Genomic DNA, 20,704 nt, shown 5'->3' on the forward strand with positions numbered 1-20,704 from the left:
CAACCAATCGGCGTCGTACATTACTTACGAGAGGGCGGGGGGAGAGGGGAGGAGGGGCGGTTGTGACGCCGCCTTTGATTGGCTGACGTGCCCGCGGCGAGCGGGTCGACGTTTTTGATTGGCTGACGAGCCGCGCGAGCCGACGTTCTGATTGGCTGACGAGCCGCGCGAGCGAGCCGACGTTTTTGATTGGCTAACGAGCCGCGCGAGCTGTGTGCTGCCAAAGGGGGCCCTACCAAATCATTGCCCGGATCTTCGTCGATTCCATACAAGATTTAATGCGATTTCACTTTAATATAAATTTAACGCAATATAATTCAATTGCAAGGCCCACGGGCCCTGTTCGTCTTTTGTGCGGCCAATACTGAACACAAACGTGACAACAACCCCCCATCATCGTCTCACCACGATGGTTTCAGACGTGAGGGGCCGCTCACACTGATGATGTCTTGTGGGCGAAGGTGCGTTGGGCAGCACCGTATCGATTGTAATCGATGTGGTGGTGGTGGGGTGAGGGTGGAGAGCGATTCACGGCCCAGGGACTTCCGCCATGAGTTCGTTCCTCGGCAAAACCGCGGAGTATCCGTCCGTGTCCATCGACCGCTTCGACAGAGACAACGTCAACGCCAGAGCTTTCTTTCTGTCCCACTGCCACCAGGGTGAGTGGACGAACCAATTCGTTCGTCGAATGGGGACACCGATGGGTGCCGGGAGCGGATCAATACGGGCAAAAAAACTGTCCTTTTGTCTATTTGTGTTTCTCCCTTGTAATGGGACTTTGTAGGATGAACGTTGAGCTTTATAAGCGCACGGGGTGACCAATAGAGTTTGAATTGGTCTGTAACAAGCTAGGCACTGATATGGGGTTGACAGGTATGATCCTCATCCGTGATGTTGTCCCGCGAATGACAATTCCCCGCGGATAGGTTCTGGCAGCAAATAGAATAGTCCCGCGGATAAATACTAACGATGATTTTTTATTGTTTGAATGCAAGTGCAACTCAAGACGTAATGATACCCATAATGCCATTTTAACCGAGGAATGCCTCAGTCGATAAGTCTTTTTTCAGAAGGGCCCTTCATTGGTTTCTTTGGACAATTGCATCAATCGTTGTTTCGCATGTATAAGGAAAGCGGGGAACCCATAGATATTGCACCCATGACAAGGGTGGAACAATTATTAAAGCATCAATTGCTGCACTTCCATCTGGTCATGTCACAGCCCAAGCCTAAATCAAGGCAGTCACCCATCCAAGTACGAACCAGGCCCAACTCTCCAACCAGATCGGGTGTAACTGGTTGTAGGCAACTATGCAGAATGTACCGGCTATATATCTCTTAACAGGAGCTCCATAAGCTGCCCACGAGTTTTAAGCTTCGTTAGGCACAATTTCACAAACGTCAGTTATACCAAAAACAGATTGTATTAACAATGATATTGTAAATGAAACCCAACAAAATTTTTTTTCATAACTGACCTAATATATTTTATTTTTTCCCTTCTACGTGACTTTTCCGAAAGAACCAAGAATATAAATCCCTGCAGTCACGAAAGCTTTAAATCAAAATTAATGTACATATTAATACATGATGTGCATTATCATTTCATATCTTACTGCCATATCTATCAAATAAATTACAGCAATGTTACTGTTTAGTAGTCACTTGTAATTGAATACATTGACACGTTGAGGTATTTTTGTTTTTGATCCAGATCATATGGTGGGATTATATTCGGAAGCACTGAGAAAAAAGCTTGAGAAAAGGTAATTTGTATTACCTGCTCGATACTAATGCAGTCATATATGTTAATGTAAATCAGAAACTGTACTACTTTAATTGTTACTAGCGTGACTGTCTGTTCCATTTTACTCCAACTCATGTTAACAACACAACTTTGACACAATGCACACACATTGATAGATGTTGATTTATAATCTGAATGCAGAATTTTTCACGGAGATATTTCACTTTGATAATTGATGTGGTAATGCAGTTCAGCTCGGTAAAGTCACTCACCAGCCAGTATTTCTCAGCCCAGGTCTGCATCTCTACTGCTCACCTGTCACCCGGGAGCTTCTGCTTAGCAACTGGAGGTATCGTTTCCTTGAACAGTTTATGGTAAGTTAATATTAACGGCCACCATGCACACACATTTCTGAGTTATTAAATGTATTATGGCACGTAAAGTATGGAAGTTAAACACTAACTAACTAATGCCAATTGTGCTGTGCATTGTTGAAGGTGGCGATTGAAGTGGACACTCCGACCCAGATTTCCCTAACGGATGATAAAACGAAACAAGTAACTTCCTGCAACTGCACACGAATCCCCCACCAAACACCCACAATAAAATGTATGTACATTTGACATTTGGCCAGATGATTAATTTTAACTTAATACATTGTATTTATTTTTCAGAAAACAGATTTGGTGGTTACACTTCTTCCGGCGGGTCACTGCCCAGGCTCCGTCATGTGAGCGTTGCACATAGACATTCATAGTTATTACGATGATTACGTTTAAATTTAGTGCACTGTTAACAACAATTGAGCATTCGAATAGACCAGTCGTTTTGCGTCTTCACTTTTGCGCCAATTTGCCGATGAACCTTACTAATTGGCACATGCTCATTGCAGCAAAAAGTAAATGTCACACATTCATGCCAATCACAAAAAACATTGCCTACATCACAAGTAAGATAATTCTCTCTCAAAACTCTTAACCTTCCTTTTACAAAAGTTGAATTTATTAAAATATTCATGGTGTATTGTGCCTTGTTCTACCTTTGGTTCCTGATTTGTAAGTGGCATGATAGACATATCTCGATATGATCAATTGTGCGGATCGTTCTCTTTGCAGGTTCCTGTTTGAAGGGGACCATGGGACGGTGCTTTACACGGGTGATTTCCGGCTGCCTCGTGGAGGGGCTTCCCGCATGGGGGCCCTGCACTCAGCTGGCAGGCAAGTGCTGTGCGCACCACACAGTGCTCCAGCATATCAATGCTGAGTCCACACAGCATTGTTGATGGGTAATGTTAAATTCAAGGGTTCCACAGCTCAATTGTGGCATTCACAAATATGGCTTATATTTATTTTTCTCACTTTAATTTAACGTGGGTTTTTATGTTTGATTACAGTTTTCTTATAGCTATTAACACTGATATCTAACATATCTAACGTGTCATTGTATTTTTTACTTCAGGATTAAACGTATCAAAAGCATATATTTGGATACCACATTTTGTGACCCAGTGTGCTACTACATTCCAAGCCGGGTAAGATATTCCCTACAATACCTATATTTATTACACTTAACATGTAAAATGTAAATTTGACGTAAAATGTAATTACATTATGTTTTTACAGGAAGATTGTTTAAAAGGAATTTTAAATCTGGTCCGGGGTTGGATTACACAAAGTCCCCAACATGTGATCTGGCTGAGCTGCAAGGCAGCCTATGGCTATGAATACCTCTTCACTCACCTGAGCCGGGAGTTTGGTCAAAAGGTATGGGATTGATTGTTGTGGCATTCCTTATTAAAGCATTAAATAGATGGTTCACCAATGATGTCAATTTTGTCTTTCAAATCCAACATTTTAACAAATCTCAGAATCCACTAATCTCTGACTTCACAACATAGTACATGTCATACTTGGCATATATGGTCGAATCTCTACACACATTTTAAGAAAATACGTGAAAATACCTTGACATGTTTTTAATCAAAATGACACGAAGTAATAACTTCCAATGAAGTCCAATTAATTCACTAGACATAATGTCCATCCATTAACCACATGACGTTATCACTTGTATGCCGTTTCCATTCCATGTTGCATTGATAATTGCATCGTTGAAGGGAAAATAAAGATATGCTGAAAATACTTGATATGACATCTATAAAAAGACAGGTTATAACATCAAAATATAAGGATCCGCCTATTAAGCTTGATATTTCCTGGTACCAATTGTGAACTGATACATGTGTGTGTGCGTGTGTGGTAGGTGCACCTGGGGTACCTGGAGATGTTTCAGAACATGCCTGATATTTTGGATCATGTAACTCATGACAGCAATACGCAGATCCACGCCTGCCGCTTTCCAAAGGTGCCATACTTCAAACATCACCAGCAACTCATACCATTGGTACCTCATTTGCCAGTAAAACAATCTGATAATTGTTTTTTTACCCTTTTATCTGGCAACAAAACTGACACCTTTTTTTACGAGGAGTCATGTTTGCATTATGACTATAGGTATTGTGGTCTATGCAAACATGACTCCTAGTAAAAAAGGTGTCAGTTTTGTTGCCAGATAAAAGGGTAAAAAACCAATTATCATCACCAGCAACTGTTTTATCAGGCTTACAAAAAGACTGCAACATCTTCTTCAAAGCAAGCATGTTTATGTAACCTGCGTCAAAAACTCGTCCTTACAAGTGTAGACTTGTTGGCACATTACATTTGTCATCGTCGTCATCAATTGTCTATCCATAGCAGGCCTCTCCAGCCCATCGCTATTCCTTGTAGCCTTGCAATGCCGCAATTAATCTCAGTCCTCCACATGAACTTCTCATTGCTCCACTTCCATGGTGAACATCCTTTGCTGTTTATTCTTTCCTTTGGTTGCCATTCTCCAACCAATGCAATCATTGCCCATCACCACTACTAGCTATGCATTGTGAACAAGTCCAGTTTCCGTAACGGTCGATATGTCCTCGATTCACATTCACTCTCTCATCTATGCATTCCTGTTTTTCTCAATGTAATTATAAGCATGCGTCTCCATACATTTTAGCACTTTTCAGCTTTTGTTTCTTTTTACTTGGGTCCGTATTTCCAATCCATGTCATTGCAGGTCATATAACTGATTAAAATGTTCTTCAGGCAAGTTATTGATGGCAGATATGATTGTTAATATGCATTCTTGGGGTTTTTAACAAATTAATTCTGCCGCATTCAGGATGCTGGGTTTTGTGAAGGAAGTCGTCTCCCGTGCAGAGAAGAAGATGCCAACGGAAAGCCACTTCACATGATGAGCATCAAACCTTCAACCATGTGGTTCACACAGAGAAACAAAAAAACCAAAATCATCGTGAGGTGAAAACAAATATTTTTCGATCATACAAAGGCAGCAGATACATTTGGTTGTATATATCTATGATGTATTATTATAATAATGAAAAACAATGACTTTTCTTTTTATTTGTAGGACTGGGGAATCATCATACAGAGCTTGCTTTTCATTCCATTCTTCCTTCAGCGAGGTACACAACATTCAGGACAAACATAGCTCAAGTAACTGACATGCTACTTGCATTGTGAACGAGGCATTTTGTGTTTTTTGCAGATAGAAGACTTCATATCCTACATTAAGCCTGCCAACATTTTTCCAAACGTCATTCCAAAGGGCAAAACTGTAGAAGAGATCAAAGAGATGTAAGCATTGTGAAAGCAGTTTTTAAACATTAACAGTTATTTACACACAGCACTTAAAGTAAAGATATATTACATACAAACAATCATGCTTTCACACTAATGCAATTTCCGTTTTATTTTAACAACTGTCAGGCTACGACCGTACTGCTATCAAGAGCCGAGTTCCGCTGAGTCAGATTACCAGCCACTCGGATCGCTGGAGTGTACAAAAAGATCTATCAGTGATGCAGGTAAAATTATTATCTTGCATACCACTTCCGAATTACATACTTATTCCGTAATTTTATAACAGCAACATTTGTAGTGCTTAAACAAATGTGCAAGCCTCCGAAACAAATTAGTTCATGTAACTATATAATACATTGCACACATCATTACAATGCATTATGACTTTTCTTTTCAGAAAGTTGCCTCCTGGATCTTTTTGATGATACGCCAGAGCCACCTGCCCGTCGAAAAAAAGTACAGAATGCCGATGAACCTCCCTGCACCACACCCAGTGAAAATGCAGACAGCACTGGACGACAGGGAAATGGAACCTGCAATGAAACATCGACCAAGGAGCATACCTCTGTTGTCCAAAACGACGATGCTCACTGCAAAGACGCAAGCAGCAATATTGCAACAATCAGTCCCGAACTTACTTGGGGTGCCTTCTTTTCCACAGTTGCTGCTCCTGCTGCTGTTGCTGCTGTTGCTGAGAGTGGTTGCTGTCAATATGCAGACACCATGGACAACCCTGGCACCCCTGTACTATTTTCAGACTCGGACACAGATGATTGTGCAAGCAGCTGTAAACAGTGCTCCCAACAATCTGATTCTACACACATTTCCGATGTCACGGACACAGAAATTTTAAGTTCTCAAGATTTCAACTTCACGAGTGTTCGTCCTCAAAGTGAAGGAATCACCCATATGCAAGCTATGCATTCAGGAGCACATTTAGATATTCCATTAGACCACAGTGCAATGGCATTGCTTGCTAAGTCAGATATTGAGGACATCAAATGTGGAAATGTTAAATTATCAGAAGCTAAACAGTTGTGTAGAACGATAAATAATGGTCTAAAAGAAATATTACCACTTGAAAATAGTCAAGGCTGCATGGAGCATACAAACATTGCCAGCAGAGACTGTGTGTGCGGAAAGAGCTCTGTGCCACAAGACTCGCAGGGATCATCAGACTTTGAGATCTCTGCCACACCAGAGACCCATCCTCCGCCTGAACGTGAATTATTAGACATTTACGTAAATCTAGCAAATCATGGTGAAAATGTGCTTTGAAAAATTAATGTATTTTATCAGTATATAATGAACATAGTAATCCATGCCAAAACATATCCTGCTGTACGTATTTGGCATTTTTAACGAACCTTATACATATCCACATTTTTTAAGATAGTGTAGACATTTTATATTGATTGCAAGTCTGGCTGAAGATGTGCCAAAAAGTGTTTCTCCACGACCTGTTTTTTCTGAGTTATGGGCGTGGAACAAAAAGCGCTTGAGGACTGCAAAATTTAAAACCCGAGAAGCCGAATAAATCACGTGTGCATCACAAATTAAAATGTTTTGCTGCTAGTAGGAAGACTCGGCCATCAGTCTACCAACAGGCATCCCAGCAACAGGCATCCTTGGCAATGGCTGTCACAGGGAGTTAGGGAGCAAAGTGGGAGGTCCCGGACAGTGTGCATGGGAGGCTGGGATATAGTTGGCAGTGAGCGAATGAATGAGTGGTATGAGGTAAGAATGAAAATTATGGGAAGGATACGTTTTACCTGAAAAACTTTTTTATCTAAAACAAATCTGCGTATATGTACACTAAAGGACTTTGTCCTTTGCATAATCAAATATTCTGCTGTTCTCCAGGCCATGTGTGCAAATGAGTAAATATTTGAAGAGTGGCAGAATTGCATCGGTGAAAGAGGGAGGAATGAGTAAGTGAATGAATGTGTTTATTGCGTAGTGTTCAGTTGCGCAGTTATATAGTGTGTACAAAAGTGGTTATAGTCTGTATCATAGTGGGGTAATGGTGTGGTGTTTTATGGTGTCCAGTCGTTTGGTGGAGTGCAGTTGGAGTTGAAGGTGTCGTTTTGTGGATGTGGTATGGTGTACAGCTTAGTGGTGTAGTGTGTACTGGAATGTGCATTCATGCAGTGGTTTGGTGCGTGGATGTAATATAGAAAAAATATTGATGTTATAGGTGTGTGGGTTTGGTGACTAATCGGTCTGGTGTATGGAAACAATGAGGCTGGTGGTTGGTGTCAAGTGAGTGGTGGGTGATGTTTGCTGCGTTCCAGCAAAAGTGTGGTGGGTCTACCAAATGGCGAGGTGTCTGGTTTGTGTCGTCGGAGTGGCAAATTGAGTCTGGTCTGGTGGGCGGTACAAATATGTATGTACATTCGGAAATCCCTCGCAAACCGCGGGGCTTACGTTCCAGAAAAATTAAGGCCTTATTCGAAATGGGGGTTAAGGGCAACCGTGGCAGCAGCCACACTCGTCAAAGCCAAAGTTGCCCGTTTCTTCAATAAACAAATGAAATGCACAATGACATAAAATAAATACATGTTAAAATAACAGTAAAAAAACGAGTAATGCTATTTACCTTTAATGCTGAGGGTTGAAGTCCGTGGTGGTGGTGGTGATAAAGATGACGAGGAATGAGTTAATGTGGAGGTGGTTGTGAGAAATGCTGTGATCTGTTGCCACGCCTGTTGCGATGGCTGGGTACTTTGTGTGGGGCTGGAAGCTATGTGGACGCACACCCAGGATTGCTTGAGCGGTGTGGTGCCTCCCCAAAAAATAAGGCAATTTGGGAACAGCTGGGTGTAATAATGGAATAATTTAATAAAGGGAGAGCTCTCCACCTACATAAAGGGGACAGCCAGATATCAGGGGGTCTTCCATAATACAGGGTTCTTTTGGGTTAGATCGATGGATCGATATTGGGTTGCGAAAGCCTAAGCGTTAAACTGATAAACTAATCGGGAGATATCTTGGGGAATGGGTGATCTGGTGCCTTGGACGCGGCTGCATTTTAAGTTGATTTTAGGATAACTTTTACATTCTTTTAAATCAAGAATACCTGGATACCGAACCTGCTGTGGCTGCTCCAATGAACACTGAGTCTCACCACCTCAAAACAGAAGAGGGGCTTTGCACACCCTCTTGGTTGCACGCTAAGAGCCATGATTACGGGCAAAATTCATGCTAATAATTGAAGGTCTAAAAATGCTGAATAATGCGTGACAGTACGACAACGTCCACACACAGTCACTATGCGAGAGAGAGCGTTGGTGATGGAAGCTGGGAGATGAGATGATGCACGGAGGAAATACAGATGCAGGCGATTTTGAATTGCAAGTGCCGGTCGCCGTGCTAAAGCGCGGATACGCAAAACTCCATCCCGCGGTTAGCAAATTGGTATGCCGAAAGAAAACCGTGGATACATAACTGCCGCGGATGCGAAAAACACGCTTGGTGAGGGATTTCTGTATATAATGCACGTGTCCATCCTTCCGTTTGTCACACTTTTGAATCTCTCGAACCGTATGTCAGGGGGAATAAGTATAACCAGTAAAAACAAAGTTTTTCACTAGAAATCCTTTATATGCGTGGCGGCTAGAGTCCTCTCGTCCTCTGGCTTGAGATGGCTGCCACCTATGGGTCAGATGATTGCATTGCACCATTAAGCAATTGGCAATTAAATATATTTTTGTCCTAAAAAGTGTAAAATTTTGGAAAAAAAATGTCACTAACATTGTCACGCACAACGAGTCTGTGTGGAAAATGTCAGCTCGATTGGATCACGGGAAGTGGGTTAAAAAACGACCGAAAGATTTGCACGGTCCTAAGCAAGCAAGCGAACTTAATATAAAGGATTTAAAAACTTTTGCCAGCCTGATTAAACAAATGTATTCTTTGGTTCTTTCGGTTAAGTCACGTCTAAAGATAAAATAATAAATTAAAATAAAAGCATATTACGACGTTTCGATTGCAACACAAGCAATCATCAGGCAAAAAAGAAATAGCAACAAAAATCTAACTAGAAAACTATAGACAGACATACAGGCAGACAGACATCACAAGGACACACAGAGAGGACACATATCGGCCTTTGTGCCGATATGTGTCCTCTCTCTGTGTCCTTGTGATGTCTGTCTGCCTGTATGTCTGTCTATAGTTTTCTAGTTAGATTTTTGTTGCTATTTCTTTTTTGCCTGATGATGATTGCTTGTGTTGCAATCGAAACGTCGTAATATGCTTTTATTTTAATTTATTATTTTATCTTTAGACGTGACTTAACCGAAAGAACCAAAGAATAATTCCTGCAGTCACGAAAGCTCCATAATTAAGATTAAACAAAGGTAGTTTTCAAATAAGTATACTTAATAGCCACATAAAATTTATTAAAGTTGTCAAGTTCTACAAATGCAGTTCATCTCAGTCAATACTTACGGTACCACTCCAATAATACCTTTCATGTTCTACTGAATATTTCACAGCAAATAAACTTTAACAAGTGCTGCAAATCCATACAAAAGTTTTACCGATGCACAGGATTTGGATTTTGAAATATATAGCAATTATTAATGCCATTAAGTAACATTCAATATTTGTATATTTTATGTAGTTAAAACCAAATGGACTTGTATATTCTGTATTTATGGAAATATTCCAATAAGTCATAATACAAGTATCAAATTTCTTAACGCTCTCATGCTAGTTCACAAAGCACATCAGTCTTCGAACATGAAGGAAATACACACGTGGTTAAAATTTTACAAAATACTTTCATTTGACTTCAATTCAACATTGACCCTCATTATGTAGCAATGAGGCTTAAAACCTTGACATTCTAATGACAAATCTCATTGTCACATATGGCTAATTAGTCTAGCATAATTTAAGCAATTAGCTGGCAAGGTTTTAAAATAGGAAATGCATTTCAAGAAAAACAAAGTCAAGACTCTTGATAATTGTTTTAATCTGTATAAACTTTCTAAATGTAAATTTAAAATATCCTCAGGCCAAATGGAATAATGTACTTAGCAATGTACTGACACAATTGTTGATGAAAAAAATATTTTCCATAGCCACAGCACTAAAATGGAAACTTTTATAAGCACACAAGCACACATTTGCCAGCATCTTAGATGAGCCATTTTACTTCTGTAAAGGCAATTTAAGTCATGCATGGTAACACAAAACAATAAAAAACCACTTAGAAACATAGACTTTCACAACGAATATTGCAATGCAGAATAGATTTTTGGGTAATATTGCAAGTACGTTTTACACCATCCTCCGCATTCAATTCATAGTTGTCACGTGAACAAATGTGCCAATATACGTGTGCCTAAGCAGCATAAATTGAAACGTTTATAAAAGCAATTGGCTGTGGGGTGGGGGACGGTATACTACACATTTTATTTATACAATCCGACCCAAAAATGTATTATGAATATAAACCACAAATCAAATCCTGCATTGATTTAATTTAAATAGAAGTGGAGTTATGATTTTATTTACAAAGCTGCATTAATTAGGTGGTAACGAGTTCAACATACCACTCGTAATAAAGCTCCTCGTTTTAGAAAATGAATAATTCGAACACAGCGGAGGTGTGATGGGTTTCAGTATAAAAACTTCCGACATGTACTTGCTCCACATTTACAGGTAATGCGGACTCTCTTCTTGGGGCTTGTGGTCACAGTGGTATGAAGCGCAGTGTCTTTGTTACACGACTCATTTTGACTTGAACTATTTGAAATCAGATCATTTTTAACCAAACCGTTTGGAACCAGACCATTAGATATTGGAGTATTTAAAACTTGGCCATTTGCAATATTCCCATTAGGGACAGATCCACTGGAATCTGGTGCAATTGAATAGGAAGCAATGGCAACAGGGCCATTAGTGACTTGACCATGCAAAGCCCGGCTACTGGAATCTTGGCATTTGTGACTGGAAAGTGGGCTCGCTTGAATCAGGCTATTGGAAGTATCAGCCACATCTTCTGTCATTTCTGAAACAAGAAAGATACAACATGAAACATGAAAACAGTATTTCTAAGTAATCATATCCAGTTATGACAACTATCTGCAAGCAGTTTAAAAATCTCAAGTTATAAAAATAAGGACTATTTGTAACATACGCTCCCCCCAGTCAACAATGTTGCAAGTCAGTTTTTTGTTTGACCAAAACATTAAATTAATTACAATGGGAATATTTTCAGCAGGTGTTTTGCCAGCTCCTCCTCTTCCATTCAATAACTGCTGGTGAGAAACAATCATGTGCACAAGGTATTTTGGGCTTTCCAGAGGCCAGAACATTCTGATAAAATACAGCAGGTAACAATTGTAGTGAGATCTTAAGTGCTGTATGAAAAAAAAACATACCAAATTTCAAAGGAAATGTGTTTCCTAGTGAGATTGCAATTCTGTGGGTGAGTTGCAGAAGTTTCTAGGGGTTGTAATCACTGCCATAAGGAATACAACCCCATGCAACATGGCCGACATGACATCGCCACTCCGTACACTTCAGCCAGCCTGTAGCAGAGCTACGTATATTTATATTTGTCATTTTTTTTATATTAGAATTCATGTAATTAATGTCAACTGTTTTTTTTTATTAATTATAATTCACATTTTTTACATGGACAATCGATGTACAAGTGTTCCTGACCACCCCTGAACTCCTGATATAAATTAACTGATGAAATGAAAAAAAATGGTGTAACCAATTTCTAAAACTCATAATAAAGGTTTTTGGGTTAGAGCAACTGTAGTGAGACCCTAAGTGCTGTATGAAAAAAAACATATCAAATTTCAATCTAAACCAAAAAACTCTCTTATGAATAATATTGGTCGCGAAAGCCGACGTGTCAAACTAATTTCTAAAACTGTGTAAGCAATTTTTAGAATTGCACGTGTCATTATGTACTCGGGTACCAGACTAAAATATTTGGCAGATAGCAGAACCACTCAGTGTAGGTAGCTCACCTTTGATGTTGTAATCAAATGTCAGCTCTTCCCCAGCTGCTAAGTCATCCATGGCAAAGAAGGCAATGCGTGGTTGACTGAAGTCATGGTTATTGATGAAAGTGCTGTACACCTGCAGGTTTGGCTCACACTGCACACAAAAGTAAAGCAGTCAATTTGCATAATCAAATTAAGTAAAATAAACTTACACCCTTTCGTCAATTAATTACCGGATACAGGCCTCCCTACTCTGTATCAGCCATGGAAGTGGTTTGACCACCGACAATTGTTATAGCTGGTTGTAAATGCCATGCTGAGGCCTCAAAATGACTCGAGCGAGATTGTGACATTGCTTACTTTGCATCACGATAGGAAACCAAACAGTGGTATAAAATGGCTGTTCAAATCCATAAACATCAAAGGGTTATTGGAAGAAAAAAGCTCATACCACTTAGTGATGTGTGCTTTAAAGAAATCAAACAGAGCGATCCCTTCCCAACTGGTTCTTTGCATTTGCGGTATTTATCTAGTCACTATTTTCCTTCGGCATGTACATTTTCTAACCGCGATGAATTTTGTGTGTCCATGGTTTAACATGGCGACCGCCACTTTCAATTTGAAATCACCCAGCATCTGTATTCCCTCTGTGCATCGTCTCATCTCCCAGCTCCCACCACCACTCTCTTCCCACCACCAGGTGGAGGCAGAGAAAGAGAGTGGGCAAAGCCCCTTTTCCCTCGAATAACCACCTCCCCCCCCCATTACCGCATCCTCGTCACTGTCATCACCATTGACTGGACTTCAACCCTCAGTATCAAAGATAAATAACATTATTTTACTGTTTTTAATTTCTACTTGAACATTAGTTATTTAATGTTAGTGTATTTGTGTTCAGTGAGGGAATAGGCAACTTAGTTGTGTTTTGACGAGTGTGACCGCGGCTGCGCCCCTATTTACCCAGAAGGGCTTAGAGTATTTTAAACCATGGCAGTCTTCATAAACCTAACACCCACACTTTGGAGAAGGATTGTTCTATATTTCTTGCAACCTATGCGAATGAACTATAATTGGGCATGAACTGTATTAAGTCACAAACACAACTGTCAGTATAGTCCCATGTAGCTAAATTGTGGCAGAAGGCAGTGAGGGAAATACATGAGTGCGTTCGATGCTCGCATATCTAAGCTCCCTGCTTTCATCAACTCGCACTGTCCAGCATTTAGTATGGTAAAAATAACTCCTGATGATATACACAGCACCCTCCGGATTTACAAAACATCAGTACATGTATTGGTAGTATCAATCCATATTACTGCACACCCAATTCATGTGCATTTTTATAATTGCATTTGATATATACAAAAGGGTCCAACTTTTCCCATTAAAAACGTGTATCTGATTGAAATTCATCAAACATAAATTCATCCTATACCAATACTTTTCAAACCAGACACATTAATTGTACCAAATAACACTAAGTTAGAACCTAATTATCTCAAATCTTCAAACTCAACCCTGTAACATTGGTATAACAAATAAATTCAAGATTCCTAACATCAAAATTGCGACAAGTTGCAGGTTTAAATATACGCCAAACTCTTTAACGTGACAACACAACCAAAGTACGGCCATACGCTGTGGTTGACAAAGTGGGAGATGTTGCCGTAGAAGGTTGCATCGACAGTGTAGTCATCATTGCAGAAGTCAAGATCGAAGAGGTATGTTGTTCCTGCCCTGTCATAGATCACACCACGCCGTTCAGCCTCCTCCGAGGGGATGAGCTCCACACGAAAACACACAGAAACACCAACAACTGACATTCAAAAATGTACACTATAATGCAAGAAATATTTTTTAAATATCAAACGGTAAAGGTGCAGTCCTGCAATCACTTGCTTATGCCAATCCTGGCAGAAGGTCCTCTACTAAAATAAGCTCAACAGCTCTTAGAGGGTATTTAGCCTACTCTTCCATGGCCAGATATTTTGGAAGAGGTGAGAGCAGCCACACCAAAATTTCCCCCACCACACACAACCTTACAATTGACTGGTGCACCTATTTTTATACCGTTGCGTGTATAGAAGTGGGAGCATTTAAGAAACTTGTCCATTATTTTAACTGCTTCACCAAGAGATTGTATCAAACTGGCAACCTCTATGTTACAATTTCAGTGTGCTAACCATGAAACCAAAAGTAGGATCCCAGGAATGTAAATTATATTTACTGTTGAAAAGCATAATAAAATATTGAGATTTGTTTATATCAGTCCTTCTTGATGACTACACCTACCTCTCCCACATACTCCATCACAAAGCTGTTCTTCTTGATCTTCTGCATAGTTTTTACTCCCCAGCCACGGCCGTTATCCGTGCGGAAGATGCAGAGTGGGAAGGGGATGCCTTTCTGCACAACTCTGTTCTTGCACTCGGGCCCACACTGGCACAGGGAGTTGCACTCGTAGATTGGTGTTCCGGGCTTCACCTTCACACGTCCAGAGTTGGTGTAGGCAAAGCTGGTAAAATTGATTGTAGGGCAGCATCCATTTCCCCGTTCTGAAAAGCAGTCCTTTGCAGCTGCAACCAACCACAGGCTCTTTGGCCATGACAACACCATCCATTGGTCGGTACTCGTTGATGTATATAAAGGATGCTGGAGGACCCTCGAGGTCGACATCATTTTCCACTAGGATGAGAGCGCTGTGGTTCTTCTTCCGGTTCAGGTCCTTCTGCCAGGCGGCTAGTCGTAGCCTCTGCTGACCTTTTAATTTCAGGTACTCGGCCACAGTGGGATCAAGATTACGCACATGCTTTCTGGGCTTCTTTCCATTGACGATTTTAACGTGTCTTTGCCTCTTCGACTCCCTTTCCATGTCTTTGTGGAAGACATTCAACAGATCTTTGCATTTGAGATCTTTGCGTGATAACCAGCTATTTTCAGACTCTGGGTATCCTTTCCATTTCACCAGGTAAAACTCCATATCCTAAAAATGATAATTTAAGCGTAATGGTGAAATGAGTTGTATGCCATTTAAAAACTGAAATGACACATCATTCCTACAAAGGTAAAGCTTTTGTTATTTCTCATTGTGTAAAGTCAAGTACAATTTGAATTTGTGAAAGTTGTCTAAAGATGGTGTAAATGTTTAGTGAGTGTGCATTACTCACCTCTGTTTTCTGGTAGTTGCACAAGTATTCCACTTCATAGTAGTTAATATTGTGCCGGGTAATGTCAAGATCAGCACACTTTAGCTTCTGCTGCCTGCAGATCTCCGACAAGCGATCCAAGCTCACCAAACACGGCACAAATATATCTGAAAAAGGCACATGAAACCTTTACTAACATTTTTACGAAATGTTACAACATGATTATCGCGTTATCAAATTCTCGTAAATTTTTATTGTTCTTCAGTTTTTTTTATTTGTATTTTGTGTGTTTTGCTGTATTTCTAGTATGAATATTATACAAATTCAACTCCAGTCCACTCAAGTCTTCTGATGATTGCACCTCGACCTAGGTACAGTTGTCAAATATGTCAATTAATCAAGAAAAAAAATACTTTACGTGGTCGATTATCCAGGAACCTCTGAAAATGGGAGTGATTCAGAAATCTTGCTGAATGCTGAAAACCCCCAAAAAACATATGACGGGTGTGCTGCAAATGATGGCGATCATGTTACCAATCTCCAAATCGTCACTTCCCATCCAGCGGCACACATGTTAACAGGCGACACCTCAACAACTATGTTATCTTAATCGATACATCTATTCATTCAATTGTTGGATAACCCAGCTCGAATTGCACCCTTACAATCAGTAGCGCTGGAGGCACATGCAGTCAGTTGATACATAATTCAAATAATGACGGCATATAATCGCCATGCCCTCTACAACTCTAAAAATGTAAATAAGTGATTGGATATATCGTCAGAATCGGAATGAGAATCTTTAATTAGTCTGGAGAAATCTGATGAGCGACGAAGCTACTTTTCACACATGTCCAGTAGGGGGCAAGTAAATATCATAGTACTGTATCGCCATATTGCGGCAACCCTAACCTTTGCTCCACGCACCCCTGGTTACAACTCACTTATTAAGCTGCGGAAGTCATCCACACGCTATGTTACCAACACGGACACTATGCTCCAAGGTCAACATCTTGGGCAAGTCTAGTCAACAACTGAAATTTTTGCAAATTACTGCATCGTATGTTCATTCTTGGTGGAGCAGTGACAGTGGTTAGCTCACTGCAATATGAACCGGTGATCCGAGATCAGCAAACTGTCCTTCAAATTAAACTGGCATCCATTCTGGGATCGTGCGATCAACATAACTGAATCTCACCCAGATACAGAAGACTGGCAAACAGTCGAACAACGCAGACGTCAAGAATAAACACCTCGATACCCAAATATAGCACCTCCTTTGACATTGCTCAAAGACACTGCCGTAACTATCAACCATATCAGAACATTAACAGGCCGATGCGCACACGTTGTTAACAAATGGAAAATAAAAGCCCCAGTGCGATTGTGGACATGAAACCCAAACCATGGACCATACAGAAAGCCACTGTCGTCTGCACCCCTTCAATGCAGTAGCAAAACTACACGAACACATTCCTGCGGAGGGAGCTGGTAGGAACGTTGGGTTGCTCGGTCAATGGCCAGGGTCAACGGCGGCGTGGTGTATTCCGCAAATATGCCCGACTGTGAGGGCGGGCACAAGCCGGCGTGAGTAGGTTAAACGTTGAGTTTTATAAGGGCACCATGGGGTGACCAGTCCCTCCCCACCCAGCCCCTCCCTGCACGACGGACACAATAATCCCCATGTAGGCTGGTGTAACCAGGAGGTTCCTACCAGTAAAATGCCTCTCTCATGGCTAGCAAACCTGAACGTAATGCCGTACGCAGTATTACAGTTGATTGTGGAAAGAGTAAAGCTCAATATAAAATCACTAACCCTGTCACGGGGCAAAAATACAGCGACAGTAATGCTATTAGTGCACTGTGCTTACGAAACCCGAGTAAGATTCCGGGCAAGTGACATGTCAAACGGCCCTGCTGCTGTTCCTTGCAAACGTTGCCAAACCGCGATGATGGGGGGGGGGGAGCTAGTAAAGTATGGGTCAAAGATTCCCGAAACGGCGTGCAGGAGAGGTCTTCATCCAAGTGGACCACAAAGGGCTTGATTTAGTTTGTTTTAGGTCATCCTAATTAGTGAGACATTTTATTTGATTATGGTTAATTTTTATTATTTTATTATTTCCCTTCTACGTGACTTTACCGAAAGAACCAAGAAGATGAATCCCTGCAGTCACGAAAGCTTTAAATCGAAATTGATCCTATTCTCATTGCAGTGACCAGGAAACCAGATCTGACAACAATTTAACTCAACCATGCACATACTGTAACGGGAGTAGAAATCGAATCAACTACAGTATATTTCCCTATACAACATTTTTTTTTTACTTTCATTAAAGTGTAATACACATTGATTTCAACAACTGGAAATCTGCATGAGAAACAGACACAACGCGAAACATCGATATGAATTGCGCTATACAGTTACAAACAAGGAACCGGAAAAGATAAGAGAGACAAGGGCTCTATGCAGTATAAGAATACCTGGACACGTGTTTTTTTCTGTCTGGTTGGCAAGTACTAGTTGCTGGGTCTGTGCAGGGCCGGATTTTGGCACGGGGGCTTTAGCGGCTGTAAGCCCAAGGGCCTCCAGAGATTAAGTGAAAAGTTATTTCATTAGTGAATGCTGAATTCTATTTGTTGTTAGCTTTGTAAAAAATAATCTTATTTTTCCTTAACTTTGTTTCCTATTTTAAAATATTAACTGGGGACCTCACAGTACCTGTAGCCCAGGGGCCTACAACATATTAATGCGGCACTGGGGCTGTCTACAAAAAACAGGGGTGAGAGAACTTAGCAAGAGCAGCAGCAGCAGCAACATTATCAGAGTCCTTGTCGAAGAAAGCTTGTGGTTTCACGAGTCCTTACAGAGTCTGGGAGAGTATTCTTGATTATTTCGGTAAAGTCACGGTAGAAGCGAAATAATAAAATAACAAAAATATCTAAATAAAATTCTCACGACGTTTCGACTGCAACACAAGCAATCATCATTAGGTGTGAAATCCACAGCAAGAACATTTTCTTGCAGTCGAAACGTCGTGAGAATTTTTGCTTTATATTTTTATAATTTTATTATTTCCCTTCTACGTGACTTTACCGAAAGAACCAAGAATATGAATCCCTGCAAGTCACGAAAGCTTTAAATCAAAAGTCTGGGAGAGGTTGAATATTCCCAAGTGGCTATACATTTTGCGCAACGACTGGCATTTCACAAGTGTGTGGGTACATGCGGCCCAGAGATGACGATGATGATAAGTTTATATGAATGTGCAACCAAGCATTTTATTAAATATAAAAAGTAACGTATGATGATATAAAATAAGCGGAGGTGGCTTTCACTCGTACGAGGGTTACGATAGCCGACAACTTTGATCATACACATGTTGACGTTTGCGTGAAATTGTTCTATAGATGCACCCTAACGTGGATTTAGTTGTTCTACAAGAATGATATATTGCGATATGATGTTAATGTTAATAAGATATTACGGCCCGTTGCAAACACGCCAATGTTTCCGCCCCCAGTCAAAAGCAAGGAACAGAAGTGGAATCACCAATCAGTTAATGAGCTAACCACGAATTATTCTGAATGTTGTCGATTTGAACATTGTCTGACGTATCTCATTACTCTTAAATACATCAACACTTCAAAGTTAATCAACATGAACATCGCCCATCCTTTGATAACAGAGACCTCCATCGGCAAGCAACACCCACAACATTACCACCTCGACTTCGCTTCACCGCAACTCCTCACGACGTGTCAACAAACAACAACAAATACCCATCGCAAATATTTACACTTCTACGTGATAAACAATGCTTCGTAATAACAACAATAACAACAGCAGCAGCTGTAGCTTACATGACACATGGCAACTGTAACTCACCCCGCTTAGGCCCGAGCTCCATGGGCGAAGCGGAACGGCGACGGCCCTTAGCGTCGCCTCTTGGAACGCGGCCCTCCCCTTCTCCCTCGCTTCGGGGCTCTCGCCGCCTCGACGACGACAACAACAACAACAAAATACCACGAACAATCCCTTCGGTTGAAATGTCCCCGATCGCCCGGCAGTCTGCTGCTAGCCAGACTCACTTTTCGCACCCTCTGCCATTTTCCCGCGAACCGAAAGCTCCCGCGCGCTGATTGGACGACGCCGCGCACCACGTGACCGCTGTGGCGCCAAAAAAATGTCTTGCCCCCCCCCCTCTACCGCCAGCACCCCCTCTTCCCCCGCCAGCCCCCCCCCCTCTACCGCCAGCACCCCCCTCTCTACCGCCAGCCCCCCCCCCTCTACCGCCAGCCCCCCCCTCTCTACCGCCAGCCCCCCCCTCTACCGCCAGCCCCCCCCCCCTCTACCGCCAGCCCCCCCGTCTTCCGCCAGCCCCCCCTCTCCCCCCCTCCCCCCCCCGCCTCTCCCGCCAGCTCCCCCCCCCCCTCTCCAGCCAGCCCCCCCCCCTCTCCCGCCAGCTCCCCCCACCCACTCTCCAGCCAGTCCCCCCCTCTCCCGCCAGCCCCCCCCCCCTCTCTCCCGCCAGCCCCCCCCTCTCCTGCCAGCCCCCCCCCCCTCTCCTGCCAGCCCCTCCCCTCTCCCGCCAGCTCCCCCCCCCCTCTCTCCCGCCAGCCCCCCCCCTCTCCTGCCAGCCCCCCCCCCTCTCCTGCCAGCCCCTCCCCTCTCCCGCCAGCTCCCCCCCCCCTCTCCTGCCAGCCCCCCCTCTCCCGCCAGCTCCCCCCCCCCCCTCTCCAGCCAGTCCCCCCCTCTCCCGCCAGCCCCCCCCTTCTCTCCCGCCAGCCCCTCCCCTCTCCCGCCAGCTCCCCCCCCCCTCTCCTGCCAGCCCCCCCTCTCCAGCCAGCCCCCCCCCCCTCTCCAGCCAGCCCCCCCCCCCTCTCCAGCCAGCCCCCCCCCCTCTCCAGCCAGCTCCCCCCCCTCTCCAGCCAGCCCCCCCCCCTCTCCAGCCAGATCCCCCCCCTCTCCAGCCCCCCCCCCCTCCCGACCGCCCCTTCTCCGACCCCCCGCCCCCACCCTCTACCCCCACCCTCTCCCCCCACTTCTCACGCCCCCCCCACCGGCCCACGTGACCACCACGTGCTCTGCCTCGACCCTCACTGACACGTGTCAATCATCATCATACACACGGGGGA

General features: G+C 42.6%; 2 protein-coding genes across 3 annotated transcripts; one reads left to right on the forward strand and one right to left on the reverse strand.

Annotated features, from left to right (window-relative positions):
* The first annotated feature begins 210 nt into the window (after nucleotides 1-210).
* DCLRE1C (DNA cross-link repair 1C) lies at nucleotides 211-9,368 on the forward strand. 2 transcript variants are annotated; one of them, XM_061562951.1, is made up of 14 exons: nucleotides 211-659; nucleotides 1,715-1,766; nucleotides 2,037-2,121; nucleotides 2,245-2,304; nucleotides 2,422-2,477; nucleotides 2,863-2,964; nucleotides 3,206-3,278; nucleotides 3,370-3,510; nucleotides 4,010-4,111; nucleotides 4,967-5,103; nucleotides 5,216-5,270; nucleotides 5,354-5,442; nucleotides 5,575-5,672; nucleotides 5,846-9,368. In XM_061562951.1, exons 1-14 carry the CDS (start codon nucleotides 551-553, stop codon nucleotides 6,724-6,726), a joined length of 2,040 nt encoding a protein of 679 aa, XP_061418935.1. In that variant the 5' UTR covers nucleotides 211-550; the 3' UTR covers nucleotides 6,727-9,368. The 2 variants fall into 2 exon arrangements, with proteins under 2 accessions (XP_061418935.1, XP_061418936.1); XM_061562952.1 differs by having other exon boundaries at nucleotides 591-659; nucleotides 2,042-2,121.
* Nucleotides 9,369-10,215: 847 nt separating this feature from the next.
* On the reverse strand, nucleotides 10,216-19,714 carry SUV39H2 (SUV39H2 histone lysine methyltransferase). The gene is given in 7 exon segments (XM_061562953.1): nucleotides 10,216-11,470; nucleotides 12,447-12,576; nucleotides 14,060-14,206; nucleotides 14,715-14,993; nucleotides 14,995-15,405; nucleotides 15,590-15,735; nucleotides 19,455-19,714. Coding segments are annotated over 7 exon segments (1,527 nt in total). The 5' UTR covers nucleotides 19,477-19,714; the 3' UTR covers nucleotides 10,216-11,078.
* Nucleotides 19,715-20,704: the final 990 nt, after the last annotated feature.

Source organism: Lethenteron reissneri, chromosome 30 (genome assembly GCF_015708825.2).
Source record: "Lethenteron reissneri isolate LAM-NWPU_2019-01 chromosome 30, ASM1570882v1, whole genome shotgun sequence".
In the NCBI taxonomy this organism is placed as follows: domain Eukaryota; kingdom Metazoa; phylum Chordata; class Hyperoartia; order Petromyzontiformes; family Petromyzontidae; genus Lethenteron; species Lethenteron reissneri.